At 45.1% G+C, this 17,759-nt stretch overlaps 1 protein-coding gene and 1 long non-coding RNA gene across 2 annotated transcripts in view; one reads left to right on the top strand and one right to left on the bottom strand.

The window, feature by feature from the left end:
- Positions 1-4,749: 4,749 nt before the first annotated feature.
- Positions 4,750-6,221, top strand: LOC124037415. The gene is made up of 3 exons (XR_006839178.1): positions 4,750-4,865; positions 5,677-5,764; positions 6,026-6,221. It is a non-coding gene; the product is annotated as an uncharacterized LOC124037415 (long non-coding RNA).
- Positions 6,222-11,455: 5,234 nt separating this feature from the next.
- The window catches only part of LOC124037639 (fibulin-1-like), a 48,395-nt gene continuing 42,091 nt past the window's right edge, over positions 11,456-17,759 (bottom strand). Inside the window, 1 exon segment of the mRNA XM_046352559.1 lies at positions 11,456-12,802. Coding sequence (XP_046208515.1) covers positions 12,663-12,802 — 140 coding nt within the window. The 3' untranslated portion in view covers positions 11,456-12,662.

The following is a 17,759-nucleotide window of genomic DNA, read 5'->3' as shown; positions in this document are numbered from 1 at the left end:
CTGTCTCTGTGTGGTTGCCGAGGAGCTTAATAAAGACATTCTGATGCACGGAGTGAAACTAAATGTTAAGCAGTCAAAGATCTAACAATTGCAAAAGAAAAGATGGAGCGATGGGAACTCTGACTGTCATTAATGCTAAATATTTTGTTTCTGACGCCCTAAAACCCTTCCCCTAGGGATATTGCTGTTGATGCCTGTGAACTATTGAGTAACCCTTTGAGTCTTGATTCAGAAAATGAGGGTCTATTAGGGTGTATACTGAGACAGTGGTTTGGAACAATAGCATACAGATGTGTTGTTATGATCAGAAACTTCGCCTTAGGATACACCCTTACACTCTTAGAAAAAAAATGGGTTCTTCAGCTGTCCCCATAGGACAACCCTTTTTTGGCTCCAGGTAGAACCCTTCGTGTAAAGGGTTCTACATTGAACACAAAAGGGTTCTGCCAGGAACCAAAATGGTTCTACCTGGAACCAAAAGGGTTCTACCTGGAACCAAAAATGGTTATTCAAAGGGTTCTACTATGGGGACAACAGAAGAACCCTTTTAGGTTGTAGATTTTCTAAGAGAGTAGATATAATGGATTTGTTCATATTACTTTGCTGGATATAAGATATTCGATTGTTAGAAATTGCTGCTTATGATGTGTGTGTGTGTAACAGCCCTACCGTGGATAGATTGCCTCTCCTATGCAGTGGGATCCTGTGTCATTAGGCCTATGTTGACAATAATAAAGATCAGCTTGCTTTTTTTAACCCCTCTATTAGAGAGAACTCACAACAGTAAATCACAACATTACAAAATCTTGATAGATGTGAGAACTGTATATGTAATAAAAATCATCAAATCACGACACTGTCTTTTCTCACAACCAACCCTTGGTGTAAAGCACAGTGTGTCACCCCTCGTCGTCTTCTCTCTGTATACAAAACAGGTCATTCATTCTGCCATCTCCTAGCTTTAGCTGAAATGACACCCCTGTTAACTTCCATGGGTATAAACAGAGTGTGTGTGGATATGTTTGAAGCGTGGCTGAAATGAAGTCTTCCCTCTTATCGTACTACCTCGTCAGTTCAAGTGCAGGTTATTATTACCGCAGCCATAGGTCTGGTGAGTGATTCGGTAAAGAATTACTGGGTGTGATTCCAGTCCGTCAGTTTAAAGTGCTGATTGCCAGTGTCAGGCGCTGTGGGCAGGTGCTGTAAATTGTAGTTCAAGACAATGACACGCCTGAGGCCAGTTATCAAAACATACAATGTGTAATGGTTTCCTTGTAACCAGATGCCAAAATAGGACCTGCATGGTGACTCCCAGAGTGTGATGGAAATGGCAACATTTTTTTTATCCGAGCCCCACAGGTCCTGACCAGAATTAGTGAACTATATAGTATACAGGATAGGGTATCATTTCAGACACAGCCCAAGTGTTCCAGGGTCAAAGGTTGACGACGCCAGCCCTATCCCTACATGGCGGACCTTCTGAGGCATGAGGACATGTTAGAGAGTACAGTGGGTCCGCAGTGGGAGGACAGTAGGGTGTGTGTATGCAGCCTCAGACAAAACAACACACTGACAGACATAGCAGACTCTCCAGTTGTTTTCACTACACGGAAAACTTCAACTTTTAGGATCAAGAGGTCAGTGATGTCAGGGGAGTCTTAGTAGAGGCCTGGCAGGGTGTCGCCATAGTGTCAGGGTTTACAAGCACTATTCTCATTGGATTCCTCAATGGACAAAGTGCAAATACTTACATTGCTCTCTGCTGTAGTGGGGATAATGCTTTATTTTCCTGTCCAAAGATTACAGTTCATCAAAACCTATTCAATATATTGAACCTTGACCTTTGACTCAGCAGTCTAGGAAGGTGACACCTTGTTATCCAGCAACTCACGGTATCCTTGGCGATAACTCTGCAGTTGTGAAACTGTAAATGTTTTCTGTATCACAGATGAATTGAACCAAAGATGAATATTTACATAATGTACAGTCGATTTCATTTAAATTCATAATTTTAAAAGTTTACAATGTGACCTTTATTTGACTTTCAACCTTGGAATGGGCCTCTATGCTGCTTTCATGAATGCTGTTGATACAACCCCCCGCACACGCACGCACACACGCACGCACGCACACACACACACACACACACACACACACACACACACACACACACACACACACACACACACACACACACACACACACACACACACACACACACACACACACACACGAATAGGCCTTTTACATTTTAAGAACCCAGGCTACAGAGAAAAAAAAGGCTTTGGAGGAATTTTTATAATTTTCAACAGACAGCCCTTTTGAAGTGGCACTTCCCATTATTGGCTATTTACAAACCTCACAGCCAGTATGTCATTTGGCATATGGTTATTTTCTTCAATAAACAATGTGCTTTTATTCTTATGAAGAACACATTTGTTTTAAATGTCACCGCGGGCAATAAAAGCAGAATAAATCTGCATCCGTAATAAATAAAGTCATGCTAAAGCCATCCATCCTCTCACTCCATCATCCCATATGAAAAGAGCCACTTTACAACCTGATGTCACTATCTATGTTAGGGTTGCTCACAACACTATGAACCACACAGACCATCTTCCATCCATCCCTCCATATGATGTGCGTCTAGTTAAGCCCTGCGAACGTCACTGTGCGTCTCTCCTCACAAAATAAGGAGCAGCGATATTCTTTTCAGGAGCTACAACAACAGAGAGACTGTGCTCTGATTTCTCATGAGTCCGGCACAACTCCCTACTCCCCGATGTGATTGATCCAGTGTGTACTCTGGCATCAGGGTGAGTTCAAAGCTGGTTGTAGGATGGTTAAGTCAGGAGCAGTAAGTTATGGAGGGTCACAACACGGGTATTTTATGTTGTTCGTTGGGGTCAAGGTGGATCCCAGTAGCTAATTGATTAACTGTCTGTAACTCAAAACCACAAAGCATTTCATTGATCATATGAGAAGCGATATTGGGAGTGCCACGGCCGGGCTCCATAAAGGCCTAAAGAAGGAATTAGCTCCATTTGTATTGAGTTGGTTTACCACCGTGGTAAAACAGTTCATTCCTGGTGAAAGCAGAAGACTGGGGTCCAGTGTGGCTCAGCTGGTAGAGCATGGCGCTTGCAACGCCAGGGTAGTGGGTTTGATTACCAAGTATGACAAACGTATGCACTCACTGCTGTAAGTTGCTCTGGATAAGAGTGTCTGCTAAATGACTGAAATGTAGACAGTGTGTTGTGTTGTATATGTCTGCCATCTATTGGACGACTGTAGAAAACCCATGAGAAGATGGATAAATTGCATGTGCTGTACTGTTTAGTTAGATTGAAATTGATCTGTTGGGGGATTTTTTTCTCCAATCGGTCAACTCGGGTGTTATACTTACTGTAAATGAATTCAGGTTTACAAAACTACATTTCGTATTAGATACGACCACAGGGAATTCGGGCATCATATCACTGGGTGTCAGTCACTACGTGTCCAAAGTTGCGAGGAATATATCTGAATGAGCTGTCAACCAAATGTCTTATTTTTTAAATCATAACAATTAACCTGTCATCTTCAGAACGGATGAAAAACTACTGTAAGGTCTAGTAACTGAAATATAGATGAGGGCAGGACATTGGCATTCTGGTAGTATCCATCTAACAGCAACATTTTTGTGTTTTCTGTAATGAGAAACAGTGGTTTGCAATCTTGAGAAAAAATAAAGAAATACCCCAACATTTATTAAAAGAACTCACTTATATCCTATAACATGTGTTGCTGTGGTGGCCAGGGTCGGACGCCAGGAAAAAGCGGGATCAGGCGAGTGCAGGAGTCAGCCCTAGCACGTGTCTCCCTGGGCTCTTGTGTCTGTCCTGGCTCCTGTCTCCGCCTTTCTTCCTACACTGAGTCCTCCAGACCGGGCATCAGGTCACGTCAGCCCCCGCACCTCTTCCTCTCTCCTCCATGAGCCAGACACCACCATGACCACACACAGAAAGCCCTGACCACCACAGCGCCACAGCAGAGTACACAAACAAACAGGCCAAACCAGTCCAGTCCACACAGGTCTTCCCTGCTGCTCTGCTCCCCTGCCATTATGTCAACTCATCAGGCCCATGGCCCATGCTAGCTGGTTAGTCATAGGAGCGTCGTCTTGGCTTCGCAGAGGGAATCTGGCAAGAGATGTTTGCTCATTTGTCCCCACACATGTGTGTGGTTTTGTAGTACAGCAGTACAGGGAGTAGGGACTGCTGCCCCAGCCTTTCTTACTGTCCAGACTATTCAGCTTGTTGGAATCTATCCTGTCCTCCTCCTCCACGTTATACTCTGTCCAGTACAAGCTGTACAGCCTATCATACTGTACATGTTCGGGTATACTCTCTCGCAGTCCATCTTCAAATAGTCCCCACGACCTTTAAATAGTCCCCACGTCAGACGGTTTGTAATGTCCTTCCAGATTGGCTAAATGCCTCTACCTCTGTGGGCACGTCTTTATAGCTTCTTGTGTCAACCATTTTGTTTCACTGTGAACCCGCTGGTCCAGGGGAGAGGGAAAGTTACACACACACACACCTTGGCTGCGGTCCAAACATGTAAAAGACACACCCTCCTCCACTTACCCTTGCCTTATCCCCTTGGGGGAATCCCCGTGGCCATCTTTGCTGCTTGTCCAAACCATTAACCAAACAAGGGAGATTGGCAGCGTAAAGCACTCGTTTTTGATGGAGAGGGCGAGTGTACTATTCTGCTCACTCCGGGGGCTGAAACGGCCAGTAATTCAATTTGCAATGATTGTACATCCGCTAAGAAAAGTCAGCCAAAACTTAATACCAACATCAAGAAATCAACATACAAGTGTGAGTAAAAACGAATGTAAATAAGTTGGACATTGTGGTACTAATGCACGAGTGCACAAACACATCTCGTAAAAGTAATATGATGTTTTTGTTTGGTTAACTTTTGGAAAATGTAGAAATAACCAATTTTCCTTCAGATGATCCAGCTAGGCAGGCTAACGTCAGCTAGCTAGCTATTTCATTTACTAGCTATCATAGAGCAGATGTATATATGAATAATTATATAGCTAATTTAAGTAGACATATAATCATATTATAATTAGATAGATTGGTACTGTCAAATTGTTCTGTGTGTGTTCTGTGTACAACATGGTCAGGAGAGGAGACCAAAACCTGCATTAACCTTCGAGCAGCAAATGAGGAGTTGTTCACAGGGAAAAGGAATGCTGAAAAGCTGGGCTGGGAGTTAGTGGAACAGTGGGATGGGAGTCAATACTAATAACTTCAAATTAAACTTTTAACACAATAACTAATAAGTAATGGATTAGCAGTGCGTTATAGTAAATGTATTATATTGGTAACAATATGGCGTATAAGGAAAAGGGTGTGTGCCTTTCACACCAGCGGCCCAGTTTCGCTTCCCTGCCCTGCCCTGTCATTTGCTACATTGGTGTCTGAAGTGGGATGGTAGCCGTGAGCCACGTTACAATTTTCACCGATTGGTGCGATGTGGCGGGTGTTTGTCTTTTATGCCAATCGACCCGGATTCGCTTCCCTGCCTCGAAGTTCCCTAAAATATAATATTTGTGCTGTCTGTTTGTTAATATGTATGATTAATTAATATGTGCAAATGCTTTGTCATTATTTATAGGACAATTGTTCAGAGGATGGTGCTGGAGGGAAGGCTCAAAGGTGGGCAGGCCTCAAAGAAGTGGGATAATTTAAAGAATAAGTACAAGGTAATAAACATTGGATGGGTCATGGAAACCTTGGTGTAATTGTAATGTCATTGTTGTTTTATAATCTGCTAACTCATTGCTTTTGTTCTCCAATATTATTGTTTCAATTAATAAAATATTGAACCCTACTAAGATTATTACTGTAAGTTACAAAGTTACATTTTAAGAGAGGCCACTGCTGAGAACTGGAGGTGGTTTAAACTACTGTACGAGACAATTTGAGCAAGGGCCTCAATTTCATCACCTGTCCTGATTGCCTAGTGCATTGTAGATCCCTCCAACTCAGCAGCAACAGAGGTAAAGCAGCCCCCCCTGGCCCTCCACCCCAGGCCCCAGGGAGATCCCAGCAAACCCTCCCAATCTACCCCAGTGCAGCACGACAAAGCATCAGATGATGCAGACAGCCCCAGCACCTCAACCTCCAAGCACGGTGCCCACATAATGTACACCATTACGGTTAGGGAGAGTGAAAAGGATGAAGCCAGGTTCGCATGCCAGGAGCCCAAACAGATAGGCTCATAGGTGTCCTCGACAAAATGGCATATAAAATGTAATGTAAAGTGTTGGTCCCATGTTTCATGAGCTGAAATAAAAGATCCCAGAAATGTTCCATATGTACGTATAAAAAGCTTATTTCTCTCAAATTGTGTGCACAAATCTGTTTACATCCCTGTTAATGAGCATTTCTCCTTGCCAAGATAATCCATCCACCTGACAGCTGTGGCATATCAAGAAGCTGATTAAACAGCATAATCATTACACAGGTGCAACTTGTGCCGGGGACAATATAAGGTCGCTCTAAAATGTGCAGTTTTGTCACACAACACAATGCCACAGATGTCTCAAATTTTGAGGTAGCGTACAACTGGCATGCTGACTGCAGGAATGTCCACCGGAGCTGATACCAGAGAATGTAATGTTAATTTCTCTACCATAAGCCGCGTGCAACGTTGTTTTTGAGAAGTTGGCAGTACATCAAGCCAGTCCAGGACCTCCGCATCCCGCTTCTTCACCTGCGGGATCATCTGAGATCAGCCACCCGGACAGCTGATGAAACTTTGCACAACCAAAACATTTCTGCACAAACTGTCAGAAGGTTTCAGGGAAGCTCATCTGTGTGCTTGTCGTCCTCACCAGAATCTTGACCTGACTGCAGTTCAGCGTCACAACTGACTTCAGTGTGCAAATGCTCACTTTCTATGGCCACTGGCATGCTGGAGAAGTGTGCTCTTCACAGATGAAGCCTTGTTTCAGCTCTACTGGGCAGATGGCAGACAACGTGTATGGCGTCGTATGGGCAAACAGTTTGCTAACGTCAACGTTGTAAACAGAGTATCCCATGTTGGTGGTGGGATTATGGTATGGGCAGGCATAACTACAGACAACAAACACAATTGCATTTTATCGATGGTAATTTGAATGCACAGGGATATCGTGACGAGATCCTGAGGCCAATTGTCATGCTTTTCATCCTCCACCATCACCACGTTACGGCATTATAATGCACGGCCCCCTGTTGCAAGGATCTGTACACAATTTCCGGAAGCTGAAAATGTCACAGTTCTTCCATGGCAATCAATAGCCTGATCAACTATATGCGAAGGAGATGTGTCGCGCTGCATGAGGCAAATGGTGGTCACACCAGACACTAACTGGATTTCTGATCCATTTTTTAAGGTATCTGTGACCATCATCTGTATTCCTAGTCTTGTGAAATCCATAGATTTATTTACATTGACTGATTTCCATATATGAACTGTAACTCAGTCAAATCTTTTAAAATGTTTAATGTTGCATTTATATTTTTGTTCAGTGTGATTAATGCCATTATCAATCAACCAATCAAATCAAATATCACAAAGTGCTGTACAGAAACCCAGCCTAAAACTCCAAACAGCAAGCAATGCAGATGTAAAGCACGGTGGCCTGGAAAGATTCCCTAGAAAGGGAGGAACCTAGGAAGAAATCTAGAGAGGAACCAGACTGAGGGGTGGTCAGTCCTTTTCTGGCTCTGCCGGGTGGGGATTATAAGAGTACATGGCCATTAAGGCCTGATTGTTCTTCAAGATGTTCAAACGTTCATAGATGATCAGTAGGGTCAAATAATAATCACAGTGCTTGTAGAGGGTGCAACAGGTCTTAGGAATCAATGTCAGGTGGCTTTCCATAGCCGACCATTCAGAGGTCGAAACAGCTGGTGCGATAGTGGCGGTTTCCGGCTCGGGACGTGGACCCCACTCCATTAATGTCATAGTTCCTCCCCTTCGCGTCCTGGGATATTCCACCCTCGCTGCCGACCATGGCCTAATAGTCCTCACCCAGAACTCCACTGAACTGAGGGGCAGCTCGGGACTGAGGGGCAGCTCGGGACTGAGGCAGCTCGGGACTGAGGGGAAGCTCGGGGCTGAGGGGCAGCTCGGGACTGAGGGGCAGCTCGGGACTGAGGGGCAGCCCGGGACTGAGAGAAAGCCCAGTACTGAGAGGAAGCCCAGTACTGAGAGGAAGCCCAGTACTGAGATGAAGCTCAGGCAGGTAGTAGGCTCCGGTAGATCCTGGCTGGCGGATCTGGAAGATTCTGGTTGACTGGCAGATCTGGAAGAGACTGGTTGACTGGCAGATTTGGAAGAATCTGGTTGACTGGCAGATCTAGAAGATCATGGCTGACTGGCAGATCTAGAAGATCATGGCTGACTGGCGGATCTAGCTGCTCTATGCAGACTGACAGCTCTGGCTGCTCCATGCAGACTGGCAGCTCTGGCTGTTCCATGCAGACTGGCAGCTTTGTGCAGACTGACAACTCTGGCTGCCCCATGCAAACTGACAGCTCAGGCTGCTCCATGCAGACTGGCAGCTCTGTTCAGACTGACAGGTCTGGCTGCTCCATGCAGGCTGGCAGCACCTTGCAGACTGGCAGCTCCTTGCAGACTGGCAGCTCCTTGCAGACTGGCAGCTCCTTGCAGACTGACAGCTCTTTGCAGACTGGCAGCTCTGGCTGCTTCATGCAGACTGACAGCTCTGGCTGCTTCATACAGACTGACAGCTCTGGCTGCTTCATGCCAATGTTTGTCCTTGTAGATTGCATGGCTGTGTGCTCGATTTTATACACCTGTCAGCAATAGGTTTTGCTGAAATAGTCAAGTCCACTAATTTGAAGTTGTGCCCACATATTTTTGTATATATACTGTATCTCCCCCCTCCTCCTCAGTACCTTGAGGGTTGTCAGTGTAAACAGGCACTGTCCTGTAGATGGGCTGGGGTCCAGTATATGAGCTGGGATCCAGTAGATGGGCTGGGATCATGTAGACGGGCTGGGATCCAGTAGACAGGCTTTTATCCTGTAGATGGGTTGGGATCCAGTAGACAGGCTTTTATCCTGTAGATGGGCTGGGATCCAGTAGACGGGCTGGGATCCAGTAGATGGGCTGGGATCCAGTAGACAGGCTTTTATCCTGTAGATGGACTGGGATCCAGTAGACGGGCTGAGATCCTGTAGACGGGCTAGGATCCAGTAGACAGGATTTTATCCTATAGATGGGCTGTGATCATGTAGACGGGCTGGGATGCTGTAGACGGGATGGGATCCAGAAGACAGGATTTTATCCTATAGATTTTTTTATTTTATTTATTTCACCTTTATTTAACCAGGTAGGCTAGTTGAGAACAAGTTCTCATTTGCAACTGCGGCCTGGCTAAGATAAAGCATAGCAGTGTGAACAGACAACACAGAGTTACACATGGAATAAACAATTAACAAGTCAATAACACAGTAGAAAAAAATGGGCAGTCTATATACAATGTGTGCAAAAGGCATGAGGAGGTAGGCGAATAATACAGTTTTGCAGATTAACACTGGAGTGATAAATGATCAGATGGTCATGTACAGGTAGAGATATTGGTGTGCAAAAGAGCAGAAAAATAAATAAATAAAAACAGTATAAAAAACAGTATGGGAATGAGGTAGGTGAAAATGGGTGGGCTATTTTCCTATAGACTATGTACAGCTGCAGCGATCGGTTAGCTGCTCGGATAGCTGATGTTTGAAGTTGGTGAGGGAGATAAAAGTCTCCAACTTCAGCGATTTTTTCAATTCGTTCCAGTCACAGGCAGCAGAGTACTGGAACGAAAGGCGGCCAAATGATGTGTTGGCTTTAGGGATGATCAGTGAGATACACCTGCTGGAGCGCGTGCTACGGATGGGTGTTGCCATCGTGACCAGTGAACTGAGATAAGGCGGAGCTTTACCTAGCATGGACTTGTAGATGACCTGGAGCCAGTGGGTCTGGCGACGAATATGTAGTGAGGGCCAGCCGACTAGAGCATACAAGTCGCAGTGGTGGGTGGTATAAGGTGCTTTAGTGACAAAACGGATGGCACTGTGATAGACTGCATCCAGTTTGCTGAGTAGAGTGTTGGAAGCCATTTTGTAGATGACATCGCCAAAGTCGAGGATCGGTAGGATAGTCAGTTTTACTAGGGTAAGCTTGGCAGCGTGAGTGAAGGAGGCTTTGTTGCGGAATAGAAAGCCGACTCTAGATTTGATTTTCGATTGGAGATGTTTGATGTGGGTCTGGAAGGAGATTTGCAGTCTAGCCAGACACCTAGGTACTTATAGATGTCCACATATTCAAGGTCGGAACCATCCAGGGTGGTGATGCTAGTCGGGCATGCGGGTGCAGGCAGCGATCGGTTGAAAAGCATGCATTTGGTTTTACTCGCGTTTAAGAGCAGTTGGAGGCCACGGAAGGAGTGCTGTATGGCATTGAAGCTCGTTTGGAGGTTAGATAGCACAGTGTCCAATGACGGGCCGAAAGTATATAGAATGGTGTCGTCTGCGTAGAGGTGGATCAGGGAATCGCCCGCAGCAAGAGCAACATCATTGATATACACAGAGAAAAGAGTCGGCCCGAGAATTGAACCCTGTGGCACCCCCATAGAGACTGCCAGAGGACCGGACAGCATGCCCTCCGATTTGACACACTGAACAGATGGGCTGTGATCCTGTAGACAGGCTTTTATCCTGTAGACGGGCTGGGATCCTGTAGACGGTCTCAGATCCTGTAGACGGACTGAGATCCTGTAGACGGGCTGGGATCCTGTAGACGGACTGGGATCCTGTAGACGGGCTGGGATCCTGTAGACGGACTGGGATCCTGTAGATGGGCTGGGATCCTGGTAGATGGGCTGGGATCCTGTAGATGGGCTGGGATCCTGTAGATGGGCTGGGATCCTGGTAGATGGGCTGGGATCCTGTAGACGGGCTGGGATCCTGTAGACGGACTGGGATCCTGTAGATGGGCTGGGATCCTGGTAGATGGGCTGGGATCCTGATGGATGGCCCTCCTTCCTCCATTGTCTTTGAAGCATTTGGAGGCTCTGCCAGGGCTTCAGCCAAACTGATGATTACAGCCTCATCGTTAGACAATTACTGACATCTGCTCTGTTCCACTGCTCTGTGTTATGTTCATTAGCTTGACTTAGAGGGAATAGAGTAGAGACCCCTTCTGGTTCAGTGAAAAACCTCATTGGGGATATGGTCCCTGGTTCCTATGTACCCCTCCCCTCTCCACCGACTCCCCCTTTTTCAACCAATGTACCCATAATGAATTCTGTCCCACTTTCCCTTCAAACGTACACAAGTTAAATGAATCAACCAATCTGAAGCTTTCACTTAAAAACACACAAATAAAATGCTTCAAAGACAAAAACAAGATGGTTTATTATTTAGTACCGAAACACCTTTCGCAATGTATACAGTAAGATAATGAAATGTAATGCACATCATTACTCATGGGTTAGTGTTACATTCAACTGTTGAATCTTCCAATGGTTTTTCACATCTCCATGTCTACGCATGCACTTTCAATTCACAATCACATTCTATAGTCTTGGGCATGACAGCATGCTTACATTATATGATACAGTTTATGAGTCTTCACGTCAAGTTCCGTAGGCCAGATGCATGCATCCACTCATGGCTTGGCTTGTTACATCTACTTATATTACAGGTAAACTTACTGGGAAGTGCTTTAGTTTCATACAATAACAAAAGCAACTAAGCAGCTAGTGGTCTGTTTATCTTCATCGAAAAGGAATGAAAGTTCAAAGTTATGTGTGTTGGTTGTATCAGGATATCCCTTTATTGGACCCTCCAATGGTATTCATATCCTTTTAGTTATACACCTAAATAATCTTCATTTTCTCCTCCATGCACTCAGCAATCTCCTTTCTCTTCATGCTAGGAGGGTAAAGTTATAGGACTGTGGATGTACTGTGTGGTAGTAGTGTGTAAGTGGTCATACTTTATGGCTATGTGTGGTGGTGTTGGTAGTACTGCAGTAGAACTGTGTGGCTATGTGTGGTGGTGTTGGTAGTACTGTAGTAGAACTGTGTGGCTATGTGTGGTGGTGTTGGTAGTACTGTAGTAGAACTGTGTGGCTATGTGTGGTGGTGTTGGTAGTACTGTAGTAGAACTGTATGGCTATGTGTGGTGGTGTTGGTAGTATTGTAGTAGAACTGTGTGGCTATGTGTGGTGGTGTTGGTAGTACTGTGGTAGAACTGTATGGTTATGTGTGGTGGTGTTGGTAGTACTGTGGTAGAACAGTATGGCTATGTGTGGTGGTGTGGGTAGTACTGTGGTAGAACTGTATGGTTATGTGTGGTGGTGTGGGTAGTACTGTGGTAGAACTGTATGGCTATGTGTGGTGGTGTGGGTAGTACTGTGGTAGAACTGTATGGTTATGTGTGGTGGTGTTGGTAGTACTGTGGTAGAACAGTATGGCTATGTGTGGTGGTGTGGGTAGTACTGTGGTAGAACTGTATGGTTATGTGTGGTGGTGTTGGTAGTACTGTGATAGAACAGTATGGCTATGTGAGGTGGCGTTGGTGTGTGTCCTGTACTCAGAACCAGAACTCGGAGATGAAGATGTGGACGCTGACGATGTTCCGATGAGACACCACCCCAGAGGTGACGTAGTTCATAGCCAGCTTCAATACCATGTTCAGCGGGCCAATCAGAGGCTTCACTTGTCGGACCACACCTAAGGGAGACAGAGCGATAGTCAGAGAGAGAAGTGTACCAAAGGTGTTGAAGGAGGATGTAAAGAGTGATGGCTCACCATCAAATTAGAATAATTTGGGGGTAGGAAACATTTTACAGGGAGTAGGAAACATTTTACAGGGAGTAGGAAACATTTTACAGGGAGTAGGAGACATTTTACAGGGGGTATGAAACATTTTACAGGGGGTAGGAAACATTTTACAGGGGGTAGGAAACATTTTACAGGGGGTAGGAACCATTTTACAGGGAGTAGGAAACATTTTACAGGGAGTAGGAAACATTTTACAGGGAGTAGGAAACATTTTACAGGGAGTAGGAATGACAAGTGGTGGCAGGGATGGATGGATATTGTTTTCTTCTCATCATGTGCAGCAGTACTATTATTGGAATCTAGTGACGTGCTGCGCTCGTATACCATGATTTCTACAAGCATAGGTGACATTCAGGTCCAACATCTGTGACATGGGATGTTTGAAAAAAATCAGTTTGACAAATATTTTGTTTGATTTCCATCCCCTCACGTGCAGGCTTTGATGTTATTGATCATAAATTGTTACTGAAGAAACTCACTTGCTATTTACATCACCTGCCATCACATGGTTGGAGAGTTATTTATCCACTAGAACCCAGAAAACGTTCTTCAATGGAAGCTTCACTAACATCAGATATGTACAGTACGGTGTCCTTCAGGGCAGTTGCCTTGGGCCATTACTCTTATCTGTTTTCACACATGATTTGCCACTGGTCTAACATAAAAGCTAGAATGACTATGTATGAGGATGATTCCACACTCTACATTTCAACACCCAAAGCCAGTGAGCTCAGTGAAATAAGGAGTTACAGTCAGTATCAGAATGGGTGATTAAAAATAAACTGGTCATAAATACATCTAAAACTAAAAGCATTGTATTTGGTTCAAAACATTCTCTAAGACCTAAACCTCAACTGGAGTTGTACATAAAGGGTGTGACCATTGAGCAAGTTGACAAAGCTAAACTCCTAGGAGTAACATTGCATGGTCAATTATCATGGTCAAATCATATTGGCAAAGTTGTTGTGAAGATGGGGAGAGGTATGTCTGTTATAAAAACATGTTCTGTGTTTTTGACACCAAATTAACTGTACTAGTTGTTCAGGTTCTGGTCTTCCATCTTGATTATTGTCCAGTAATATGGTCAAGTGCAGCGCAGAAAGTCCTAGCAAAGCGGCAGCTGGTTCAACACAGAGCAGCACACCTTGCATTTAACTGCACATACAGACCAACATCAACAACATGCATGCCTGGTTGATGGTTGACAAGAGATGAACTGCTTCTCTTCTAGTTTTTATGATAAGTATTACTGTGACAAAAATTCCAGATTGTCTGCATAATGAAATAACATTCAGCTCAGACACCCATACATACCCCACAAGACATGCCACCAGGGGTCTCTTCAGACACCCATACATACCCCACAAGACATGCCACCAGGGGTCTCTTCAGACACCCATACATACCCCACAAGACATGCCACCAGGGGTCTCTTCAGACACCCATACATACCCCACAAGACATGCCACCAGGGGTCTCTTCAGACACCCATACATACCCCACAAGACATGCCACCAGGGGTCTCTTCAGACACCCATACATACCCCACAAGACAGTCTTCAAGTCCAAAACGAATTCATGGCAAAGCACAGTATTATACAGAGCCATGATCGCATGGAACTCCCTTACATCTCTAATTACTCAAGAAAAACAGCTAAATTACCATTTTAAAAAAAAAAGAGTTAACAACATTTCATAGACTGGCAAGGACTGTAAGGGGACGCACAGAGACACTCTAACACACACATTATTTGTATCAGTGTTTTTTGTTACTTGTCATGTTGTGTTTTTTGTGGACTCCAGAAAGAATAGCTGCTGCTTCTGCAAAAGCTAATCGGGATCCAAATAAACCAATAAACCAATAAACCTCATATGAGAGGAATGTCAAACCTCTTCATGTGAATCTGGCTTTTAATTCTCTCCTCCATCCTTCTCTCCCTACATCCATCCACCCGTCCCCACCTTCCTCCTTCCACCCTTCCCTGGAGGACAAGAGAGAGAGCGAGAGACTCTCCTGTCACTGTAACAACGTGGGGAAAACACACCATGACCACTGCTGACTGAGACCCAAGAATGACCGAATGCACATGGAATTTGTTGGGAGCTCTTTTTAAGTGAACATGCGATTACAGGGTGAAAGAACGACACTGTTTATCCAGGCTGTCAGCGGGCCCTTTTCTCTGTGGAGGGCTGGTGACATTTCAGCTCAGTCTTGTTTGAACAGCCATCGTCCAGCGTGCAGCCAGGCAGCACAATCACTGCACTGTCCATTCACTGTTTTCACTGTTGTCTTTCTCTCTCTTGTTCTCTCTCTCTTGTTCTCTTTTTTCTGTTTCTCACACACAGAGAGACAGGTATTAAATGAAGTAGGTATTGGTCTCAAAGTACTAAATGATATGGAATGCTATAAAGTCCATCAAAACTACAGCACAATGAGTCATCTTAAATGAAATCAACAAGATGTCACGGCATCATTCAATGTGATCCATGGAATGCCTTTGTACCACAATTGTCATAAACCAGTGACATTTTGTTATGTTCACCACAGGGCAAACTATGATGATCAAGTGTGAGCTGGTTTCTGCAAAATGTCCTCTGGGATGGACACTGACATGGTTTGATGCTAGAATCAAGATCCTCTCTCCCATTCTTTTCTCATCTCCTCTCTTCCCTTCTCCCTGTCTCCTCTTCCCTTCTCTTCCTGAGGGGGCCTGCCTGATGTTTGTGGCACCATCTTTGTGGCCCACGAAGGTAAATTAGTCCCATGTGTTGGATGATGGGAAGCGGAGCAGTCTCAGTCACGCAATACAGCCATGGAGGCAGGCAGGCATTTTTTCAGGGATCCATCTTTAGGATTCAGTTAGAGGAGCTCAACCAGAGTCAGTCTCACTGAGCTTCCCCTCTCATTCCTTCTTCCCTCACCCGTCTCCCAGTCAATCTGGATCCCTGTGGCCACACAGAAGATTCCAGAAGATTCCAAGAGATAAACGCCTGAAGAGTGTGGAATAGGACCCTTTTTAATAGGGTTGCCCCCTTGTTTTGGTGTTTTGGGACTCTGTTGCATAGTGACACAGGGCTGAAGGGCTGAGGGGAGGGGGACAAGGGTTTCCTAACCGTCAGCACCATCAGAGGAGAAACAGAGGAGAAATCAGAGGAGAAACCTATACATGAACTCAATGGCAGTAATGTTCAGAAAAGTAAAGGACATGGAAAAACCGATTGGGGCTTGCGTATGAAAAAAACAATATCATCATCACTAGCGAATGAAGGTGTCATGCTGATCGGTAATATGGTGCCATATATTCACTCAATACAGAGAGATCATTCAGACATAAAGTTGACTGAGTTTGGAGTTGTGGTCCACTGCATGTGAGTAGTTGACATGCAACAAGATATACTACCAATGCAATATATGCACTGCGTGAGATGCCTGTTAAGCAACAGTTCATAAAGTTTAAATTCGTTCATGTAACTTCGAAGTAAATCAGTTCACAGAAAAACCAATGAAGATGAGCGAGGCGAACAAAATGAAACATATCATTATAAATACAGTATGGAGCATTATAAATACAGTATGGAGCACCACAATACGGCCTGGATCTCCCAATATCCCTGTTTTATTGGGAATGGAGCGATGGTTTCAGATCATAAATGTGACCCGAATCCAATCGAGGCTCTAGATGTTTTCCATTACAGGGGTCAGCTGGGGCCAAGTTCGCCACTGACGCAAACAAAGTCTCACGAGGACAACGTTTAAATTCAAATCAGAGGGACAAACAAGCAAAAAAAAAAAATAATTTTTACATTTCCATTATATAAAGATATATAAAGATATACACTTACCGCCCCGTAGCACTCACTTCCGTCATCATTAAGTGCTTTGAGAGACTAGTCAAGGACCATATCACCTCCACCCTACCTGACACCCTAGACCCACTCCAATTTGCTTACCGCCCAAATAGGTCCACAGACGATGCAATCTCAACCACACTGCACACTGCCCTAACCCACCTGGACAAGAGGAATACCTATGTGAGAATGCTGTTCATCGACTACAGCTCGGCATTCAACACCATAGTACCCTCCAAGCTCGTCATCAAGCTCGAGACCCTGGGTCTCGACCCCGCCCTGTGCAACTGGGTACTGGACTTCCTGACGGGCCGCCCCCAGGTGGTGAGGGTAGGCAACAACATCTCCTCCCCGCTGATCCTCAACACGGGGCCCCACAAGGGTGCATTCTGAGCCCTCTCCTGTACTCCCTGTTCACCCACGACTGCGTGGCCACGCACGCCTCCAACTCAATCATCAAGTTTGCGGACGACACAACAGTGGTAGGCTTGATTACCAACAACGACGAGACGGCCTACAGGGAGGAGGTGAGGGCCCTCGGAGTGTGGTGTCAGGAAAATAACCTCACACTCAACGTCAACAAAACTAAGGAGATGATTGTGGACTTCAGGAAACAGCAGAGGGAACACCCCCTATCCACATCGATGGAACAGTAGTGGAGAGGGTAGCTAGTTTTAAGTTCCTCGGCATACACATCACAGACAAACTGAATTGGTCCACTCACACTGACAGCGTCGTGAAGAAGGCGCAGCAGCGCCTATTCAACCTCAGGAGGCTGAAGAAATTCGGCTTGTCACCAAAAGCACTCACAAACTTCTACAGATGCACAATCGAGAGCATCCTGGCGGGCTGTATCACCGCCTGGTACGGCAACTGCTCCGCCCTCAACCGTAAGGCTCTCCAAAGGGTAGTGAGGACTGCACAACGCATCACCGGGGCAAACTACCTGCCCTCCAGGACACCTACACCACCCGTTGTTACAGGAAGGCCATAAAGA

This window comes from Oncorhynchus gorbuscha, linkage group LG06, assembly GCF_021184085.1.
Source record: "Oncorhynchus gorbuscha isolate QuinsamMale2020 ecotype Even-year linkage group LG06, OgorEven_v1.0, whole genome shotgun sequence".
Classification (NCBI taxonomy): Eukaryota; Metazoa; Chordata; class Actinopteri; order Salmoniformes; family Salmonidae; genus Oncorhynchus; species Oncorhynchus gorbuscha.
This window is presented reverse-complemented; position numbering and strand designations above follow the sequence as displayed.